Genomic DNA, 22,285 nt, shown 5'->3' with positions numbered 1-22,285 from the left:
ATCCCCCAATTCCCTTATCAACCTGGGATGCAAGCCATCTGGACCAGGCGACTTATCCACTCTAAGCATACCCAGCCTTTCTAGTACATCCTGCCTATCAGTTTTCACCCCTTCCATTGCTTCTATCTTTTCCACTTCGACCGATATTTTGTCAGCATCCAGCTCCTTAGTAAACACCAATACAAAGTACTCATTGTGTATTCTAGCCTTGCCCTGCGCCTCTAAGCATATATCACCACCTTAGTCCCTAATAGGCCCCACTTACGACCCACTTACAGTTTACATGCCGGTAGAAAATTTTTGGGTTCCCTTTTATGTTAACCGCCATTCTACTCTCATATTCTCTCTTTGCCAATCTATTTTCAGCTTCACATCCCCTCTCAACTTATTGTATTTGGTCTGGTTCTCCCTTGAAGAATTCATCTGACATGCATCATACATCCTCTTTTTTGTTTCATCATCTTCTCTATCTCCCTCATCATCCAAGGAACCCTTGCTTTGGTTCCCTTACCCTTCCCTCTTGTTGGAATGTACCTAGCCTGTACTTGGAACATCTCCTCCTTAAAGACCACCCATTGTTCCGTTACAGTTTTTCCTGTCAGTCTTTCGTTCCATTTTACCCTGGCTAGATCCTTTTGTATCCCATTGAAGTTAACCCTATTCCAGTTAGAAGTTCCACTCTAGATTGTTCTTTGCTCCTCTCCATTGCTAATCTAAATCTTATGATACGATGCTCACTCATACCCAAGTGTTCTCCCACAGACACTTGGTCGACCTGGCCCACCTCATTCCCCAGCACCAGATCCAGCAATGCCTCCTTCCTAGTTGGGTCAAGAACATACTGGTCAAAGAAATTCTCCTGAACACATTTCAGAAATTCCCCCCCCCTCCTTTCCTTTTACCCTAGCATTATCCCAATCAATATTTGGGTAATTAAAGTCCCCCAATATCACCACTCTATAGCTCTTGCATATCTCTGCGATTTCCCTGCAGATTTGCTCCTCTACCTCCCTCTCACTATTTGGAGGCCTATAGAATACCCCCAAAGCGTGATTATACCCTTTTTGCTCCTCAACTTTAACCAAATGGATTCTGTCTTTGTCCCCTCAAGAACATCCTCCCTTTCCAACACTACAATGTCTTCCTTAATCAGCACTGCCACCCCACCTCCCTTTTTTTCTTCCCTATCTTTTCTGAACACCTTGTACCCTTGAATATTCAGTGTTCAGTCCTCACTGTTTTTAAGGTATGTTTTTGTTATTGCCACAACATCATATTGCCATGCGGCTAATTGTGCTTGTAGCTCACCAACCACACTTTGTGCGTTTACGTACATGGATTCCAAACCCATTTTTTAATTTTTTGTAGTCTTCCTTAGTCTGCTCCTATCTAATGCATCTGCATCTAGTACTATTTTCTTCTCTAGTTCTATCCAACACACTCACTCTTTAATGCACCTTATTCCTCTTTTCTACTCCTATATGCTGGTGCCCATCCCCCTGTCAAGCTAGTTTAAACCCTCCCCAACAGCACTAGCAAACCTCCCCTTGAGAATATTGTTCCCGGCTCTGTTGAGGTGTAACCTGTCCAGCTTGTATAGGTCCCACCTTCCCCAGAAATGGTCCCAATGCCACAGGAGTCTAAAGCCCTCCCTCCTGCACCATCTCTCCAGCCATGCATTCATCTATTCTATCCTCCTATTCCTGTACTCACTAGCACGTGGCACCGGGAGTAATATGGAGGTTACTACCTTTTGAGGTCCTGCTTTTTCATCTCCCTCCTAGCTCCCTATCGTCTACCTGCAGGACCTCGTCCCTCTTTCTGCCTATGTCATTGGTACCGATATGAACAACGACCTCTGACTGTTCACCCTCCCCCCTCAGAGTGTCCTGCAGCCGCTCGGTGACATCCTTGACTCTGGCACCAGGGAGGCAACATACCATCCTGGAGTCACGCCTGCGTCTACCTGTTTCCCTAACTCATGTAGTCACTGTTATAATGTAGGAAATGTTGCAGCTGCTTTGCACACAGCAAGGTCCCACAAACAGCAATGTGATAATGAACAGATCACCTGTTTTATTGATGTTGGTTGAGGGATAATTATTGATCAGAAAACCGGGTAGAATTGCCTTGCTCTCCTTTGTATAGTGCCATGGGATCTTTTACATTCACCTGAGGGCAGATATAGGTTTGCACTTTGCTACCCTGAAATAGCAACAACCTGTTGCCTTTAGAGCAAGGATTAACCTTTTATGGAGACTGTCTGGCCCAGGAAGGTCCTCGGGATCCCCTGATGGAGCAGCAGGTTGCGCCTTTCTTCACTCTTATTGAAGGGTTCCAATCAAAGCGTAAACCTGTCTCTTCCAGATGGTGACTGAGCTGCTGTGAATTTCTAGCATTTTCTATTTTTATTGCAAAACCCAGAATTCAGTTTTGCTTTTTATCGTGGGTTATAGCATCTTTTTATGTTCCTAAATGAATTTAACACAGAGCGGAATGCTAAATGGCACATGCTTTAGGTTATCAATAACTCAAGTGTTTCTGTTTTAATTTTTACAGCTAGACCAACAACTCTGTCCCTGCCCTTGACACCGGAATCATCAAAGTAAGTGTTTCTAAAAAAAAATTATAGGACTGCTCATATTTGGAAGAAGCAATGCATTTGATTTTTTTTAATGCTAAACTATTAAGCAACTGAAAAGAATAAAACACCTTTTTCAGTGATCCTAAAGGTTCCCCATTTGAGACTAAGACCATTGAACGTACGCTGAGTGTGCAACTCTCTGGTACTGCTGGTAAGACCTGTTTTTGCTTTACCTTTGCATTGTCAATCAATTGTTCTTTATAAATTGAATCAACAATTCAATAGCAGGATTTTATTTTCCAAACACTGATGTTATTTCAAGCACCCATTTCCCCAATATATTCTCCAGGCTGTTTTATGATACCTGTTGTAGATTTTCACAGTCTAAACTACACTGATGGGTTCTCATTGCTGCATTGTTTTCCCACACAAATTAGTACATAAAGGCCAATGGCTATTCAGTAGCCACCGTATCTGATAGGTTAACCAAGCAAACACAAATACACAGTAGAATGGGGAAATGAAGGGCAACAATCTGTTACACAAACAGAATGTTGCTTTGAGAATGAATACCCTCATTATGTTAGGTATTGATTGTTAAGCAAAACTAATGTAAAATAAAATATCCACGAACCATCTTTAAATTGATGATTAAATAGAATTTTCACTGTTCAAAGCAAAAATATTGTAGCTCTATGACTTGGGATTGAGACATGGTGACTACAGGCTGCTTCTAAGTGAAGAGATAATCTTACTCCTGTTCCCTCATGGAAATATTAGTCAAATCAATCATAAAGGCACAAATTGGACTTTAAATTTACACAATGCATGGTAATTTATAAATGTTGTGATATATTTTTGTTATTGTTCATTTCAACATTACCATGATTTATTCAACATTTTTGTTTCAATGCTCTATTACACAAAACATATGGGGGGAAAAATTCAGTTGGTAGCGCCAACCGTTAGCGCCTTAAGAGGGCGCTAAGTGGGTCGCAAACCAACTAGCGCCCGGGCGCGGCACTGCCCACGCCTCCCGCAAAATTCAGCGGGAGGTTAGTGGTGGCGCTAACCGGTAGCGCCCTGCGGCGCTGGCGATGACGTCATTGGTGTGCGCAGCACCCCGCTCACGCCCCGACCACGATCTTCGGGAGCGCCCCCTGATTTACCACCTGGCGCTGTGTCCGACAGGGTCAGGGGGCGTACCTGAGGCCGGGGAGGCACAATTTAAAGGCGAGGCGCGGGGCGGCCATTTTTGTTGCTGGCCGCCTGCCAGCAACTGCCTGCGCTCCCATCCCCAGCCACCTGAATGCCCCCCCCCCACGGAGTGCCAGCTGCGCTCCAAGAGCCCGGCGCTTCTCTTGGGTGCCAGGCTCTTTTGCCTGCAGTCCCGATCCCCGGGGGCCCAGCTGGGCCCCAGGTCGCGCTTCACAAGGCCCCTCCCCTTTAAGAAGGGGAGGAAGGCCTGCAATACCGTGGCATGACGTGCTACAGCATGTGGCGCTGCGGCACGTAGCGCCACGATATTCACTCGCAGCGCCCCAAGAGGGATGCGGGGTGCTTCCAGTAGCACCCCGCTTCCCTATTGGGGCGCAACCACTCAATTTCCGGCGCGGGGCGTTAATTTTTCCAGGGCACTACTTTTAGCGCCCCAGCGAAGTTAGCGCCTCAATTGGGGCGCTACTCAATTTTTAGCCCATGTTGTATAAACTGAATATTCAATAGGGAGCTGTGGAATATAGAATATATTCCTCTCGTGAGGCAGACCTTTATAACTTACCCATGATGTTGTCATTAATGAGTTATGTCTTCTCACTCTAATATTCCACATAACACCACTAAGTATTTTCTATTGACCACATAAGATTTAGTGCATATATAAGTTGAAACACGTCCCATAATCACTCTAAGGACATCGTTCCTGCTAAGCTGCGTGGCCACGCAGCGGTCTGGAGGTCCCACGCAGGCTGCTCACTGGCTTTTAAATGGAAGAAAGCGCGCATGCGTGAAAATCTGAACGGGAAAAAAATTAGGGAGAACATTGTTTAAGGTTTAAAAAAATTGTTTTTAAAATGCATCCTATATGCTACATTACATCCAATTTAAGTGATAGAATCAAAATATCAGATATCTAATTGGAATACTTTGAATATGAATTTGAATCCAGTTGAACCCTGTAATGGAAGAGCTAGGTTAGTTGGATGAGATATAATAGCCCTTATGTTTTTTTCTTGCTTCCTGACTTTTCTTATTTTTGTATCTTTTATCTAACAGGGAATTTCTTTACTGCCAAATTAATCGTGATTTTTTGTGTCTGTGCGAAAGTGTGCCTGCAATACTGGAACATTGTAGAGCCTGATTAGTTAGGTGGACAGTGATCTGTGGCTCTATGATATGATTGATCCAAAGCAGTAGAATACAAGTCAAAGGAAGTCCTGATCAAGGGCTCTACAGTGTTCCAGTATTGTAGACACAATTTTCACAGAGGTGTTGGGGGTCTGAGTTATGAGGAAAGACTGGAGAAACTTGGTCTCTTCAGGCTGAGAGGTGGTATTAGAGATATATAAGTTACTGTTATGGAAAAGGTTAATCTGGAATATTACTTTAAATTAAAATGTGGGATTAGAACATGGGACTTATGTTCAAACTAGTAAAAGGTAACTAGAACAGGTATCAGGAAGTTCTTCTTCATTCAGAGAGTGATCAACACTTGGAATAGCCTTCCAGGTAGAGTGGGGAGGTGAAAACCCTGGAATCATTTAAGAAACAACTAGATGAAATGATGGGTATTCTCCCTGGCATCTGTCTGGCTGAACCAGACTGTTTGCAACCTTGGTGTCATATTTGACCCTGAAATGAGCTTCCAACCACATATCCGCACCATTACTAAGACCGCCTGCTTCTGCCTCGCACGACTCCATTCCTGCCTCAGCTCATCTGCTGCTGAAATCCTCATCCATGCCTTTGTTACCTCTAGACTTGACTATTCCAATGCGCTCCTGGCTGGCCTCGGACGTTCTGCCCTCCATAAACTTAAGGTCATTCAAAACCCAGATGCCCGTGTCCTAACTCGCACCAAGTCCTTTTCATCCATCACCCCAGTGCTCGCTGACCTACATTGGTTCCCGGTTAAGCGACACCTCGATTTTAAAATTCTCATCCTTGTTTTCAAAACCCTCCATGGCCTCGCCCCTTCCTATCTCTGCAATCTCCTCCAGCCTCACAACCACCCCTCCACCCCCCCACCCGAGATATCTGCGCTCCTCTAATTCTGGCCTCTTGAGCATCCCGATTTTAATCACTCCACCTTTGGTGACTATGACTTCAGCTGCCAAGGCCCTAAGCCATGGAATTCCCTCCCTTAACATCTCCGCCTTTCTACCTCTCTCCTCCTTTAAGACGCTTCTTAAAACCTACCTCTTTGACCAAGCTTTCTGTCCTAATATCTCCTATGTGGCTCAGTGTCGAATTTTGTTTGCTAATGCTCCTGTGAAGGGCCTTGGGATGATTTACTATGTTAAAGGTGCTATATAAGTACAAGTTGTTGCTGTTGTTGTTGAACTATCATAGCCCAATTCAGTCTTTATTCAGTGATCATACATGCGTGAACCAGCAAGCCTTATTCAGTAGGATGGAGAGTGGAACCATAAATGCTTTCCTGTCCATTCTCACAATCTTATACACACTCACACAGTTGGTGATGTGATTGATGTCCTTGTATCGCATGAATGCAAAACCACTGTAATACTTGTTTGACAACTTTCAGTTTGAATGATAGCTTTTTAAGAACACTACCTCTGGTTCTAATATCTTCAAAGAGTTTGTGAGACCACAAACAGAAATTTTATTAGATTTGATAGTTACAGAAGCATTCATTTAACTTAAACCAGATTGATTCAGTCAGTTGTCCATCATTTTGAGGTAAAACAGAGTATACAAACAAAACAAGTATCTGTTCTCTTATTGCAGTGCTCACTATCAACATCTAATGATGGCATTTTAAAGGGGCATAATCTTCATGATAAAAGTGTTTTGAAATTTTTTTTGTTTGGGAAGAGAAAAGAAACACATGAGGGCGATTTTAACTGGGAGTAGGTTTCGGGTGGGTGGAAGAATGTCAACACCCTTCTTCCCCCTTCCCAATAGCATCGATTTGAGGCTATTTTAATTTATGGGCTGTATTTACTCCCATCGGCTACCTGTCAGCTTGAAATGAGCAGAGAGACAGTTGTCCGGCAGCCGGCTGGAAGGAAAGTGATGGGAAGGAAGGTGGAGAGAGCCCGGTTAGAAGAGGTCAACACTTTTCGTTTGTGACCTCTTCAGGTTTCACTGGGTGGGACAACCATCACAGCCGCCCTGCTCAGACCGCGATTAAAAGGCCATCGGGGTCCTACTGATGTAATAGGACCCCGATTCGCATACCTGTATGAGGCTCCAGCCTTGTTTAGGCAGGCGCTTCATCCACCACGAGAAACAGCGGTGTCAAAATCCCCATGAAGCGGGAATGGAGTGGGTAATTGACCCACTCCTTTTAACCCCCCTCCACCCCATGTCCAACAACGGTCACATTAAACACAAGTGATACAGTGTACTTTTCTGTACAATTTAATTAATTGTGTTGCACTGGCAAACAATCAAAAAAGAGGCTTGTCAAATGTTTATTCAATAAAAATGATGTTTCTTTAATATAACAGTTTTATAAAGCTTTGAAAAACAAGTTTCTTGTAAAATGGTAATTCTCAACTGTCTGCAACCAATGAAAATGATGCTTCTTTAATGTAACAGTTTTATAAAGCTTTGAAAAACAAGTTTCTTATAAAATAGTAATTCTCAACTGTCTGCAACCTCTGAAAACCTGGAAATCAATTCAAATTAACAAGACCTGGACAGCTCCTAAAGTCAACAGTTGTTTCAAGAATAGCTCAAAATCAGAATGTCCCTCTTGACCAATTGGGAGAGATGATGATGCATGTGTGGGTAAAACAGATGTAGATATAAATAATGCAGAAACTAGTCTCATATATCCATTAATTCAGGTAATAACTATCAACTAGAACTCTTCACTTGTAGAAATATCTTTTTAAGAAGCAACAATTTCAACACTTTAATAGCTAGTTAGCTCTGTGACCTGTTGAATCCAGAAAAGTTCCCTGTCCTTTTGACTGATGATTCATAACGTTACAATGTTAGAAGTATCTACTTCCATGCATATAATGTGATCTCTTGACTGCCTCCTATGTAGCAGGGAACTGCTCAGCCAACATCTCTCAGTTCTATGGGAAAAGAGACTGACAAATTAGTATTTTGTGGATTCAAGGGATTTGGGTACATAGTTTAGGGTGATACTTCAATGTAGTACTGAAGGAGTGCTGCATTGCGGGAAGTGCTGTCTTTCAGATGAGACGCATTAGTAGTAAGCGCAGCACTGATGAAAGATGGAGATAAGCTTGCACTAGAGAGTGAGGGAACGGCAGTAATATTAAATAAGTATCTTATCTCAGTTTTCACATAGAAAGTGAGCATTGGGTTAGTAGCACCACCAGAAGTGGAGAGGTGACTTTTCAAAAATAAATAGTACTAAAGAAATTATTCTTACTGTAGAAAATTATAATCAGAGCCTCCAGTATTTCTTTCCTAGTTTTCCTCGGATATGTGAGTGTAAACCTTCAGGTTCCAAAATTCTCTGGACAGAGAAATTGTGCCACAGAACTGGAGACCAATAAATGTGACTTCTTCAAAAGGAGTCAGGGATAAGCCAAGATATTATGTCAATTAACTTGACTTCATTTGGTGATAAACTACTAGAGTCTATAATACTGGATGAAATTATTAAGCGCTTGAAGAAACAGGAGTTAATCAGGGCCAGTCAGCAAATATTTTTATAAGACAACTTGTGCTTGACAAACTAGAAGGAGAAGGAATTAAAAGGAATAAAATTGCCAAACAGATAGAAGTTGTTTTGAGTTATATGAATGTAAATGCACAAGGTATTCTGAATAAAACCGGTGAACAAGAAGTGGAAATTACTTTCATTACCTCCCAGAAACCTCTCCGCCTCTTTCCCTCTCTCTCCCCCCTTTAAGACTCTCCTTAAAACCTACCTCTTTGACTAAGCTTTTGGTCATCTGTCCTACTATTTCCTTATGTGGCTCGATGTTAAATTTTGTTTGATACCGCTCCTGTGAAACACCTTGGGATGTTTTGCTATGTTAAAGGCGCTATATAAATGCAAGATGTTGCTGTACAATGTGTCTAAGCCTGCTTTCTACATCTATGAAGAAGATCTAAGCTTTGTGTGATTGTGTAAAACGTGTGATAACGAGTCAGCAGCCTCTTTTACAGCTGTCCTGATTTTTATTTCCATTGAAGTCAATCAGGAGAGATGTAAAATGGGCTGCCAACTCACTATCAGCCATTTGACACAATCTCACAAAGTCAAGATCTACCCCAATATGTTTTAGTCCAACAAGGAAGAGTCTTAAATGAAACTTAAAAACAGCCATATGATAAATATAGGGCCAATAATAATCAAGTGGAATATTGAAAATATAAAGCAGAAATAAAAATAGATAGATTAGAAAGGCTAAAAGAGAATATAATGCAAGACTGGCAGATAATATAATAAATATTAAATCATTTTATGTGCATAAAATGTAAAATATTAGTTGAAGAAATGGTGAGGCCAAATAGAAACAAAAAAGGAAATCTTATCATGGAGGGTGAAAGAATGGCAGACATTCTGAATACTTTAGCTCAGTTTTCAGAGAATGAGAATAATTGGGTACAAAAGGAGGAGATGGAGTCATTAGATAAGGAAGTAGTACCGAAAAGGTTGGTGGAACTCAATGAGGAAAAGACAGTCCTGACAAGCATCCTAAAATGTTGAAGGAAGCAGAGGCTCTGACCACAATCTTTCAAACATCCTTGAATATGGAGGTAGTGCCAGGGGACTGGTGGATTATCAATGTAACACCTGTTTTCAAGAAGAAATAAAGGGATGAACTGGGAAACTATATACCAGTCAGCCTAATATTGGTAGTGTGGAAGGTTTCTAGAAGCCATAATATAAGATAATACTCACTTAGAAAGATATAGGTTAACCAAGGCTATCTGGTGCAGATTTGTGAAAGGCAAATCATGTCTGATAAGTTTAATAGAGTTCTTTGAGAATATGATGGAATGTATTGATAAATAAAATTCAGTGGATGTTATGTATATCGATTTTCAAAAGGTGTTTGATAAGGTGCTGCATCAGCGGCTTGATGAAATTAAAGTAAACAATACAAAAGGGAACTTGCAGCATGGATAGGAAGTTGGCTAAAGGACAATTGGCAGAGTAATGGTAAATTTTTTTTGATTGGAGGGATGTAAACAATGGTATACCCAGGGGCCAGTGTTGGGACCAATGCTCCTCTTAATATATATATATATAAACGATCTGAACTTGAGTATGAAGCACTATCAAAATTTGTAGGCACCACTAAAATAGAGACCATGGTTAATCGTGAAGAGGACTGCAAGAAATTTCAGGAGGAACTAGGTTAGTCGATTAAGCAGATAGACATCGGTAATGTGGAGAATTGTGAGGTGATACATTTTCGAAGGAAGAATAAGAGAACATATACAGTAAATGGTGAAACTTTAAAAGGAGTAGAAAAGCAGAGAAACTTAAGTTTTCAGATACAAAAATGTTTAAAAGTAGGAGAACAATTTGATAAAGCTGCTTAATCGCAAAGGAGAGAGGGAATGATGAGTTGAGATGGAGGTTGAAATCACCGAGGATGAGAAGTGGCTCGGTGCAGAGGCTGAGAGAGGAAAGCAGTGAGGATATCTCAGTTAGAAACTTGGCGTGGTACTTGGGTGGGCTGTAGAGAATGAGGATTTTAAAGGAGTGATACATAGATACATAGATACATAGAAGATAGGAGCAGGAGTAGGCCATTCGGCCCTTCGTGCCTGCTCCGCCATTCAATGAGATCATGGCTGATCCTTTAATTCAGTATCCCGTCCCCGCCTTCTCTCCGTAACCCTTAACCCCTTTTGCCCGTAGAAATATATCTAATTCCCTCTTAAATATATTTAATGAGCTGGCGTACACTGCCCTCTGTGGCAATGAGTTCCACAGGTTCACCACTCTCTGAGTGAAGAAATTCCCCCTCATCTCTGTCCTAAATGGTTTAGCCCTTATCCTTAAATTATGTCCTCTAGTTCTGTTCTCACCCGCCAAGGGAAACATTCCTTCTGCATCCAGTCTGTCTAGACCTGTCAGAATTTTATACACTTCTATGAGGTCCCCTCTCAATCTTCTAAACTCCAGTGTGTACATCCCTAAACTACATAGTCTCTCCTCATAGGTCATTCCCGCCATTCCTGGTATCAGCCTGGTGAATCGCCGCTGCACCCCCTCCATGGCAAGAACATCCTTCCTCAGATGAGGTGACCAAAACTGTACACAGTACTCGAGGTGTGGTCTCACCAGTGCCCTGTACAGCTGCAGCAAGGTATCCCTGTTCCTGTATTCTAACCCTTTTGCTATGAAGGCCAGCATACCGTTTGCCTTCTTGACCGCCTGTTGCACCTGCATGCTCGCCTTCAGTGACTGGTGTACAAGAACACCCAGGTCTCTCTGTACTTCCCCCTCTCCCAATCTATTGCCATTTAAATAATAATTTGCCCTCCCGTTCCTGCACCCAAGGTGGATAACTTCGCACTTGTCCACATTATAGTGCATCTGCCATTTATCCGCCCAATCGCCCAGTCTGTCCAAATCGCTCTGGAGCTTCCTGGTCTCTTCCTCTGAGCCCACCCCCCCTCCTAGTTTAGTGTCGTCTGCAAATTTGGAAATGCTGCATCCGACTCCCTGATCCAGGTCATTAATGTAAATTGTGAACAGCTGGGGGCCCAGGACAGATCCCTGTGGTACCCCACTTGTTACTGCCTGCCATTCAGAAAATGAGCCGTTTATTCCAACTCTCTGTTTTCTATCTGACAGCCAGTTCCCTATCCACGCCAATACTTTCCCCTTTATCCCATGAGCCTCAATTTTCCATGCTAATCTTTTATGTGGGACCTTATCGAAGGCCTTTTGGAAGTCCAGGTACACCACATCTACTGGCTCTCCCCCATCTATTCTACCAGTTACTCCCTCAAAAAATTCCAATAGATTAGTCAAGCACGATTTACCCTTTGTAAATCCATGTTGACTCTGTCCTATCCTGTCCCCATTTGCTAAGTGCTCCGCTATTTCATCCTTAATGATGGACTCCAGCATTTTGCCCACAACTGATGTAAGGCTTACAGGTCTGTAATTACCTGCTTTTTCCCTACCCATCTCACGTGGCTTCTCCAATCCCATTGTGTAAATCAAAGATAAGGCCATTTCTGCTCACTTCCTTGTACCGCTCTCCACCCACATCCCCCCTCCTCCCTTCCAACCCCACTTCCTTCTGTGCCCGCCTCGGAAAAATCTCTCCCCCAAATCACTTACAATGACCTTTCAAACCATCTAGCCTTTGGCCCTCCATTTACCACAACATTTCTGCAGCTACCGATCTGCTCAATCACAACCTCAGCTCCACCTTTAGATGTCACAACTTCACCTCCACCTTAGATGCCCTTGTCCCTATTAAAACTATTACTCTTTCTCACCTTGGTCAGTCCTCCTGGTACGCCCCTCATCTCAGATCTGGCTGGACCACATAAAGCACTACAGGGTCCTGCTCTCCTGTGCCAAAACTGCTCACTATTCAAGGATCATTCTGGAATGCAAAGATAACCTCTGGCTTCTCTACAAACTGTCTTCTTATACCCCTCTTCCCACCTCCTCCACCTTCACCAACACGTGTGAGGAACTCATAAACTTCTTTGTCACTAAGATTGAGATCATCCATTCAGCAGCATCTGCCGCTTCCCTCCCATCCCGTAGCCCACCAAGCCAAACTTCCCCTAAGGTTCCCCCCTGCCCTAAACTCACATCTTTCTCAAGTTTCTCTCCTCATGCCCTCTCTGAGCTCATCTTGTCCATGAGACCCACCTCCTCCTCCCTTGATCCTATTCCCACCAAACTGCTTACCATTCATAGTTGAGAGGATAAAGAACAGATCTATTAAGATGATACCAAGGAGGAGAGGCTTTAATTATGAGGAGAGACAAGATAAACTTTTTTAATATTCATTCATGTGATGTGGGTGGCTATTGCCCATCCCTAATTGCCCTTGAGAAGGTGGTGGTGAGCCACCTTCTTGAACTGCTGCAGTCTGTGAGGTGAAGATACTCCCACAGTGCTGTTAGGGAGAGTGTTCCAGGATTTTGATCCAGCGACGATGAAGGAACGGTGATATATTTCCAAGTCAGAATGGTGTGTGACTTGGAAGCGAACTTGCAGGTGGTGGTGTTCCCATGCGCCATGCCCTTATCCTTCTTGGTGGTAGAGGTCGCGGGTTTGGGAGGTGCTGTCGAAGAAGCCTTGGCGAGTTGCTGCAGTGCATCTTGAAGATGGTACACACAGCAGCCACGGTATGCCGGTGGTGGAGAGAGTGAATGTGGATGGGGTGCCAATCAAGCAGGCTGCTTTGTCCTAGATGGTGTTGAACTTCTTGAGTGTTGTTGGAGCTGCATTCATCCAGGAAAGTGGAGAGTATTCCATCACACTCCTGACTTGTGCCTTGTAGATGGTAGAAAGGCTTTGGGGAGGCAGGATGTGAGACACTCGCTGCAGAATACCCAGCCTCTGATCTGCTTTTGTGGCCACAGTAGTTATGTGGCTTGTCCATTTAAGTTTCTGGTCAATGGTGACCCTCAGGATGTTGATGGTGGGGGATTCGGTAATGATAATGCCATTAAATGTCAAGGGGCGGTGATTAGACTCTCACTTGTTGGAGATGGTCATTGCCTGCCACTTGTGTGGCGTGAATGTTACTTGCCTCTTATCAGCCCAAGCCTGAATGTCATCCATGTTTTGCTGCATGCGGGCATGGACTGCTCGGCTTGTTCTGGAGCACAAGTCTTCAGCACTACAACCGGGATGTTGTCAGGGATCATTCTTATCTATCTAATTGTATCCAGAGAATTACCTGCAACGGTTTCTCTTCCTGCTCCCGCATCGTTACCTCTGGTGTCCCCCAAGGATCTATCCTTGGCTCCCTCCTAATTCTCATCTACTTCTTGCCCCTTGGCGACATCATCTGAAAACACAGCGTCAATTTCCACATGTACGCTGACGATACCCAGCTCTACCTCACTACCTCTTCCCTTGACCCCTCCACGCTCTCTAAATTGCCAGACTGCTTGTCCTACATAGAGTTCTGGATGAACAAAATTTTCTCCAATTAAACATTGGGAAGACCGAAGCCATTGTTTTCGGTCCCCGCCACAAATGCCGTTCCTTAGCCACTGACTCCATCCCTCTGCCTAACATCTGCCTGAGGTTGAATCACACTGTTCGCAACCTTGGTGTCATATTTGACATTGAAATGAGTTTACAACCACATATCTGCAGCATAACAAAGACCGCCTATTTCCACCCTCATAACATCGCCCGTCTCTGCCCCTGCCTCAGCTCATCCACTGCTGAAACCCTCATCCATGCCTTTGTTACCTCTAGACTTCACTATCCCAATGCACTCCTGGCTGGCCTCTGACATTCTACCCTTCGTAAGCTTGAGGTCATCCAAAACTCGGCTGCCCGTGTCCTAACTCGCACCAAGTCACGTTTGCCCATCGCCCCTGTGCTCGATGACCTACATTGGCTCCCGGTTAAGCAGTGCCTCATTTTCAAAATTCTCATCCTTGTTCTTAAATCCCTCCATGGCCTCGCCCCTCCCTATCTCTGTAATCTCCTTCAGCCCCATAACCCCCCCGAGATACCTACACTCTTCTAATTCTGCCCTCTTGAGCATCCCTGATTATAATCGCTCAACCATTGGTGGCTGTGCCTTCTGTTGCCTAGGCCCTAAGCTCTGGAATTCCCTGCCTAAACCTCTCTGCCTCAATACCTCTCTTTTCTCCTTAAGACGCTCCTTAAAACCTATTGGTCACTTTTGGTCACCTGCCCAAATTTATCCTTATGTGTCTTGGTGTCAAATTTTTTGTCTTAAAATACTCCTGTGCAGCACCTTGGGATGTTTTACTATGTTAAAGATGCTATATAAATACAAGCTGTTGTTGTTGTTGATTACATAGGATATACAGCACAGAAACAGGCCATTCGGCCCAACCAGTCCATGCCGTCGCTTATGCTCCACTCGAGCCTCCTCCCGTCTCTCCTCATTTAAATCTATCAACATAACCCTCTATTCCCTTCTCTCTCGTATGCTTGTCTAGAATCCCCTTAAATGCAACTATACTCTTCACTTCAACCACTCCCTGTGGTAGCGAGTTCCACATTCTCACCACTCTTTGGGTAAAGACGTTACTTCTGAATTCACACAAGTGGAAACATTCTCTCTGTATCCACTCTATCAAAACTTTTCATAATTTTAAAGACCTCAATTAGGTCACCCCTCAGCCTTCTTTTTTCAAGAGAAAAGAGACCCAGCCTGTTCATCCTTTCCTGATATGTATACCCTTGCATTTCTGGTATCATCCTTGTAAATCTTCTCTGCACCCTCTCCAGTGCCTCTTTTTCCTTTTTATAATATGGCGACCAGAACTGTACGCAGTACTCCAAGTGTGCTTTAACCAAGGTTCGATACAGGTTTAGCATAACTTCCCTGCTTTTCAATTCTATACCTCTAGAAATGAACCTTGGTGCTTGGTTTGCTTTTTTTATGGCCTTGCTAACCTGTGTCGCAACTTTTGGTGGTTTGTGTATTTGTACCCCGAGATCCCTTTGTTCCTCTACCCCACCTAGACTTTCACCCTCCAAGTAATGTGACCTCCCTATTCTTCCTACCAAAATGTAATACCTCACATTTATATGTGTTGAACTTAATTTGCCAATTATATGCCCATTCTGCAAATTTATTAATGTCCTCCTGTAATTTGTTGCTGTCCTCCTCAGTATTGACTATCTCCCCCAACCCAATTTGGAAATTTAGAAATTGTGTTTTTGATTCCAAAGTTTAAATCGTTAATATAAATTGTGAACACCAGTGGCCCCAGCACTGATCCTTGTGGAACACCACTACCCAACTTCTGCCACTGTGATTAGCTACCTTTTACCCCTACTCTCTGCTTTCTGTCTTGAAGCCAGCTAACTATCCATTCTCCTAACTATCTGTTCCCTGCTCTCGCCCTGAACTAGACAATTTAATTCACTTTGCCTCCAATTTCCACCCTTCCCTCACCTTCACATGGTCCATCTCCGACTCTTCCCTTCCCTTCCTCGACTTTTCCGTCTCCATCTCTGGGGATAGGTTATTGACCAACATTCACTACAAGCCCACTGACTCCACAGCTACCTGGACTACACTTCTTCCCATCCCGCCTCCTGTAAGGCCTCTATTCCATTCTCCCAGTTTCTCCCTCTCCGCCACATCTGCTCCGAAAATGCCACCTTCCACACCAGTGCTTCCGGCATGTCTTCCTTTTTCCTCAACCGAGGATTCCCCTCTACCGTGGTTGACACGGCCCTCGACCGTGCCTGTTCTATCTCCCGCACTTCTGCCCTCACCCCTCCCCCTCCCTCCCAGAACCACGATAGAGTTCTCCTTGTCCTCACCTTTCACCCCACCAGCCTCCACATTCAACGGATAATCCCCCGCCATTTCCGCCACCTCCAACGTAATCCCACCACCAAACGCATCTTCCCCTCCACTTTCAGCATTCCGTAGGGACCGCTCCCTCCGAGACACCCTAGTTTACTCCTCTATCACCCCCAGCACCCCTTCCCCTTCGCCCGGCACCTTCCCGTGCAAGCGCAGGAGATGCAACACCTGCCCTTATACCTCCCCCCTTCCCACTGTCCAGGGCCCCAAACACCCCTTCCAGGTGAAACAGCGATTTACTTGTACTTCTTGCAGTCTGTATTCGCTGCTCATGATGTGGTCTCCTCTACATTGGGGAGACCAAACGCAGATTGGATGACCGCTTTGCGGAACACCTCCGTTCAGTCCGTAAGGGTGACCCCGAGCTTCCGGTCGCCTGTCATTTCAATTCACCGCTCCATTCCCACTCAGACCTCACCATCTGCGACCTCTTGCATTGTTCCATGGAAGCTCAGCGTAAACTCGAGGAACAGCACCTCATCTTCCGATTAGGCACTTTACAGCCTTCCGGACTCAATATCGAGTTCAACAATTTCAGATCATAGCCTCAGCCCCTATTATTTTTATATATTTTTTATCCACACTTTTGGTTTGTACCTTTCCTTTTTTTTTCTCTCCCACATGGGGGATAGTCAGCATGGCTTTGTCAAGGGTAAATCATGTCTAACAAATCTGATTGAATTTTTCGAGGGGGTGACTAGTGGGGTGGATGAGGGAAATGCTGTGGATGTGGTGTACATGGACTTCAGTAAAGCTTTTGACAAAGTCCCGCATAGGAGACTGGTCAAGAAGGTAAGAGCCCATGGGATCCAGGGTGCCTTGGCGCGTTGGATCCTAAACTGGCTGAGTGGCAGGAGGCAGAGGGTGATGGTCGAAGGTTGCTTTTGTGACTGGAAGCCTGTGTCCAGTGGGGTACCTCAGGGATCGGTGCTGGGTCCCTTATTGTTTGTGATCTACATAAATGATTTGGATGAAAATGTAAAAGGTATGATCAGTAAGTTCGCAGATGACACGAAAATTGGTGGGGTGGTAAATTGCGAGGAGGAAAGCCTCCGGCTACAGGACGATATAAACGGGTTGGTCAGATGGGCGGAAAAGTGGCAAATGGAATTTAACCCTGAAAAGTGCGAGGTGATGCATTTTGGACGGACAAATAAGGCAAGGGAATACACAATGAGTGGTAGGACCCTAGGAAGTACAGAGGGTCAGAGGGACCTTGGTGTACATGTACATAGATCCCTGAAGGCAGCGGAGCAGGTAGATAAGGTGGTTAAAAAGGCATATGGGATACTTGCCTTCATTAGCCGAGGCATAGAATATAAGAGCAGGGAGGTTATGATGGAGCTGTACAAAACGCTGGTGAGGCCACAGCTGGAGTACTGTGTGCAGTTCTGGTCGCCTCACTATAGGAAGGATGTGATTGCTTTGGAGAGGGTGCAGAGAAGATTCACCAGGATGTTACCTGGGATGGAGCGCCTCAGCTATGAAGAGAGGCTGGACAGGCTGGAGTTGTTTTCCTTGGAGCAGAGAAGGCTGAGGGGGGACCTGATTGAGGTGTACAAAATAATGAGGGGCATAGATAGGGTAGATAAAGAGGAACTTTTCCCCTTAGTGGGGGGGTCAATAACAAGGGGGCATAGATTCAGGGTAAGGGGCAGGAGATTTAGAGGGGATTTGAGGAGGAACTTTTTCACCCAGAGGGTGGTTGGAATGTGGAACTCAATGCCTGAAAGGGTGGTGGAGGCAGGAACCCTCACAACATTCAAGAAGCATTTGGATGAGCACTTGAAATGCCATTGCATACAAGGCTATGGACCAAATGCTGGAAAATGGGATTAGACTGGACAGGGATGGATGGGCGGCGCAGACACGATGGGCCGAAGGGCCTCTTTCTGTGCTGTAAAACTCTATGACTCTATGACTCTATGACTCTATGAACTGTCTTTCATTCTGCCAGCGCATTTCACACTTCATCTAGAGCCATCCTTTGTCTCCTTACCTGTCCTATTACCATCTCGTCTCACCTTGAAAATCTCTTAATGTCTCTTCACCTCTCAGACCTTCCCTTTTGTTCTTTCATCCCCTCCCCCCATTTCCCAGCCACCAAACCCGCTTTTCAATCTCTGATTTCCTGCTTTTTTTTCTTAGTTCTGAAGAAGCGTTTCGACCTGAAATGTTAACTCTGTTTCTCTCTCCACGGATGTTGCCTGGCCTGCTGAGTTTTTCCAGCATTTTCTGTTGTTATTTCGAACTATCCATTCTGCTACTTGTCCCCTAACTCCGAATTCTCTGACCTTGTTCATCAGTCTATAACGGGGTACCTTATCGAAGACCTTTTGAAAATCTAGATAAATTACATCTACTGCATTACCCTTGTCTACTCTTTCTCTTACCTCTTAAAATTTCAATGAGGTTGTTCAAGCAAGACTTTCCCTTTTGAAATCCATGCTGACTATTAATTTTTGCTGTAACTGGGGCTCAGTTGGTCTGATTAAAAGTTGATGAGATAAATAGGGAGAAACTGTTTTCAGTGGTTGGTGGTTAGTAACTCAGAGGTCATAAATTTAAGATTGTCACCAAAAGAATGAAAGAAGATGTTAGAAATTTATACAGAGGGTTGTTAGGACATGGAATGCTTTACCATAAACAGTGGTGGAAGCAAACTTTTAAAAGAGAATGTGCATAAATATTTGCAAAAGAGAAATGCAAAACAAAATGCGGAAAGGGGAGGGATTATGTGGTCAACTCTTTCAGGGTGCCGACTTGGCTTAATGGACTGACTGGCCTCCTTCTCTGTTGTAACATTTTATGGGCCTGATTTTGTTCTTTTTGTACCCAGATCTGGGGTGCTGAGGCCAAGAAATGCAGTCGGTATAAGTTTCCCTGGATTCCCACTGGTTTTAGGCCTCAGTGAATCCTCTGGTGAGGCCTGGAGTAAGAATATGAAGCTCCCATCTGTAAAAGGAGTGAGCAGGACATAACAATTTTTCTGGACCAACTATTTCCCTAGGCTCTGGCAAACTGTCTCCTCAGGGTTTGGGTCAACAAAAAGGCAGAGGCCGCTTCTGCTATCTGCTGTAAGGACACCTACGGTTACCATGCAGCCAAGGGCGTGCACAGGTGCAGAGACAGTAATGGTCAGTTTTGGCCTGAAACTTGGCTGCAAATTCCTGCAGGCATGCTGCAGTGCTGACCGATGGGATGCTGCTGTGGCATGTAACAGAGGGCAATTCTTCTCCCAAACACCTCCACTTCAGCAGTCATTAACCAGGGGATTGGATGCTGGGCTGCTCTGCCACTGGCCGTAGGTTAGAATCATAGAATGGTTACAGCATGCAAGGAGGCCATTTGGCCTGTCGAGCCCGTGCCGGCTCTCTGCAAGAGCACTTCAGCTAGTCCCACTCCCCCGCCCTTTCCCCGTAACCCTGCAAATATTTTTCCTTCAGGTACTTATCGAACTCCCTTTTGAAAGCCGTGATTGAATCTGCCTCCACCACCCTTTCAGGCAGTGCATTCCAGATCTTAACCACTCGCTGCGTAAAAAAGTTTTTTCTTACATCGCCTTTGGTTCTTTTGCCAATCTCCTTAAATCTGTGTCCTCTGGTTCTCGACCCTTCTGCCAATGGGAAAAGTTTCCCTCTACCTACTCTGCCCAGACCACTCATGATTTTGAACACCTCTATCAAATCCCCTCTTAATCTTCTCTGCTCCAAGGAGAACAACCCCAGCTTCTCCAGTCTATCCAAATAACTGAAGTCCCTCATTCCTGGAATCATTCTCATAAATCTTTTCTGCACCATCTCTAAGGCCATCACATCCTTCCTAAAGTGTGGTGCCCAGAATTGGACACAGTACTCCAGTTGGGGCCGAACCAATGTTTTATATAGGTTCATCATCATTTCCACACTTTTGTTCTCTATACCTCTGCTCATGGAGCCTAGGATCCCTTTTTAACTGCTTTCTCAACCTGCCCTGCCACCTTCAACGATTTGTGCACACATACCCCCAGGTCTCTCTGTTCATGCACCCCCTTCAGGATTGTACCATTTAGTTTATATGTCCTCTTCTCATTTCTTTCTACCAAAGTGTATCACTTCACACTTTTCTGCATTAAATTTCATCTGCCACGTGTCCGCCCATTTTATCAGCCTGTCCATGTCTTCCTGAAGTCTATCATTCTCCTCCTCACTGTTCACTATACTTTCAAGTTTTCTGTCATCTGCAAATTTTGAAATTGTGCCCTGTACACCCACGTCCAAGTCATTAATATATATCAAGAAAAGCAGTGGTCCTAGAACTGACCCCTGGGGAACACCACTGTATACCTTCCTCCAGTCCGAAAAACAACCGTTCACCACTACTCTCTGTTTCCTATCACTTAGCCAATTCCGTATCCATGCTGCCACTGTCCCCTTTATTCCATGGGCTTCAACTTTGCTGGCAAGCCTATTATGTGGCACTTTGTCGAACGCCTTTTGGAAAAACATTTACACTACGTCAACTGCATTATCTTCATCAATCCTCTCTGTTACCTCATCAAAGAACTCAGTCAAGTTAGTTAAACACGATTTGCCTTTAACAAATCCGTGCTGGCTTTCCTTAATTAATCCACACTTGTCCAAGTGACTGTTAATTTTGTTCCTGATTACTGTTTCTAAAAGCTTCACCACTACCGAAGTCAAATTGACTGGCCTGTAGTTGCTGGGTTTATCTTTACACCCTTTTTTGAATAAGGGTGTAACATTTGCAAATCTCCAGTCCTCTGGTTGATGGCTACACCTTAGGTTTTCCGTCACTTTCTACTGTTACTTCTTAGTTCACCTCCCCTTCATAGTTGGCAAGGCTTCTAATGGGCCATTGAGGTGTTCCAAAGGCTTTTTGAAATTTTTCCCCCAACTGGATGTGAGCACAGCCAGGCAATCAACTCTGGAACACGTGACAGCTCCAGAACAATCTTTAGCAGAGTCCCACAGCAGAGGATCTGCTTTTAGCATCTGGCATGGAAGCTGTGATGTCTGCTAATAACACCTTGGAATTGGAATGGAGAGGGTTACCTCTTCCATCCTCCAAACAATTGGGACATGGAAGTATTTCTCACAGCTTCCAAGGTCTGCTTAGTACTATCTGGTCAGCCGTCTCGCTGATCAGTGGCCAAACAGAACTGCAACCTAGCACTAGTGGCATGGAAGGTGTGTGCATGCAATAAAGGAGCTATCTCTCAGGACAGTGCCATGTGGATGCCCACCTGCCAGGCTCCTCGGATATCTGCACATGTAGGAGGAAGCAGCCAGGGTCAGGCTGGCATAGCAACAACACAGGGGAGACAGCCTGCAGCAGCTCCCTCTGAGGCTTCAAGTGATCTGAAACCAAGAGGCCACCGCACTTTCCTCAAGGTTCCTGCTGGGCATTATAGTGTAGGCACAGCAATAGGAACAATTAGGAAATGCCTCAATAGCATATTCAGTAGAGAATTATTTTCACAGAAAACAAATGATTTGATTGATTTGTGGCACAAAGATGGTTAAATGCATAGGAGAAAGAGTATCAAAAGATTTTCAAAATGGTCATGCAGGATGAGGGCTCCACCCCAGCCACAACCTCTTCGCCCTGCTCCCGTCCGGTAAGAGATATCGAAACATACGGTCTCGTACCAGCAGGTTTCGAAACAGCTTCTACCCCCAGGCCATAAGACTCATGAACAAATAATTTATTATTATTTATTACTGTTGTCTTATTTATTATTACTGTATTTCTATTAGTATTTTTATCATTGCTATGCCATATTTATTCCAATGTTGGGAGGACTCGTAAAAATCAACATTTCATTGTGCAGTACATATGTCTGCTGCATATATGACAAATAAAATTGAATTGAATTGAATTGATGTGAGCCTGTGAATGAGGTGATATGGTTGCCAAAGGGGAAAATGTGGCAGTAGGCACATTTTAGTTGAAGGTGACCCTTATGAGCTGTGCTTGCAACTTAGCAGCAACT

The 22,285-nt window shown here is 44.3% G+C and overlaps 1 protein-coding gene across 9 annotated transcripts in view; it reads left to right on the top strand.

The window, feature by feature from the left end:
* Nucleotides 1-22,285, top strand: part of ppargc1a (peroxisome proliferator-activated receptor gamma, coactivator 1 alpha) — a 476,227-nt gene that overhangs the window by 413,821 nt on the left and 40,121 nt on the right. For all 9 annotated transcript variants that reach the window (XM_085967770.1, XM_085967703.1, XM_085967743.1 and 6 more), the window contains 2 exons: nucleotides 2,560-2,605; nucleotides 2,722-2,795. In XM_085967770.1, coding sequence (XP_085823896.1) covers nucleotides 2,560-2,605; nucleotides 2,722-2,795 — 120 coding nt within the window. The remainder of the gene's footprint in view (nucleotides 1-2,559; nucleotides 2,606-2,721; nucleotides 2,796-22,285) is intronic.

Source organism: Somniosus microcephalus, chromosome 2, assembly GCF_052327205.1.
Source record: "Somniosus microcephalus isolate GS21.2 chromosome 2, FLI_Smic_1.0, whole genome shotgun sequence".
Classification (NCBI taxonomy): Eukaryota; Metazoa; Chordata; class Chondrichthyes; order Squaliformes; family Somniosidae; genus Somniosus; species Somniosus microcephalus.
Note: the sequence above shows the minus strand (reverse complement) of the source record. Positions and strands in the feature narration are given on the sequence as shown.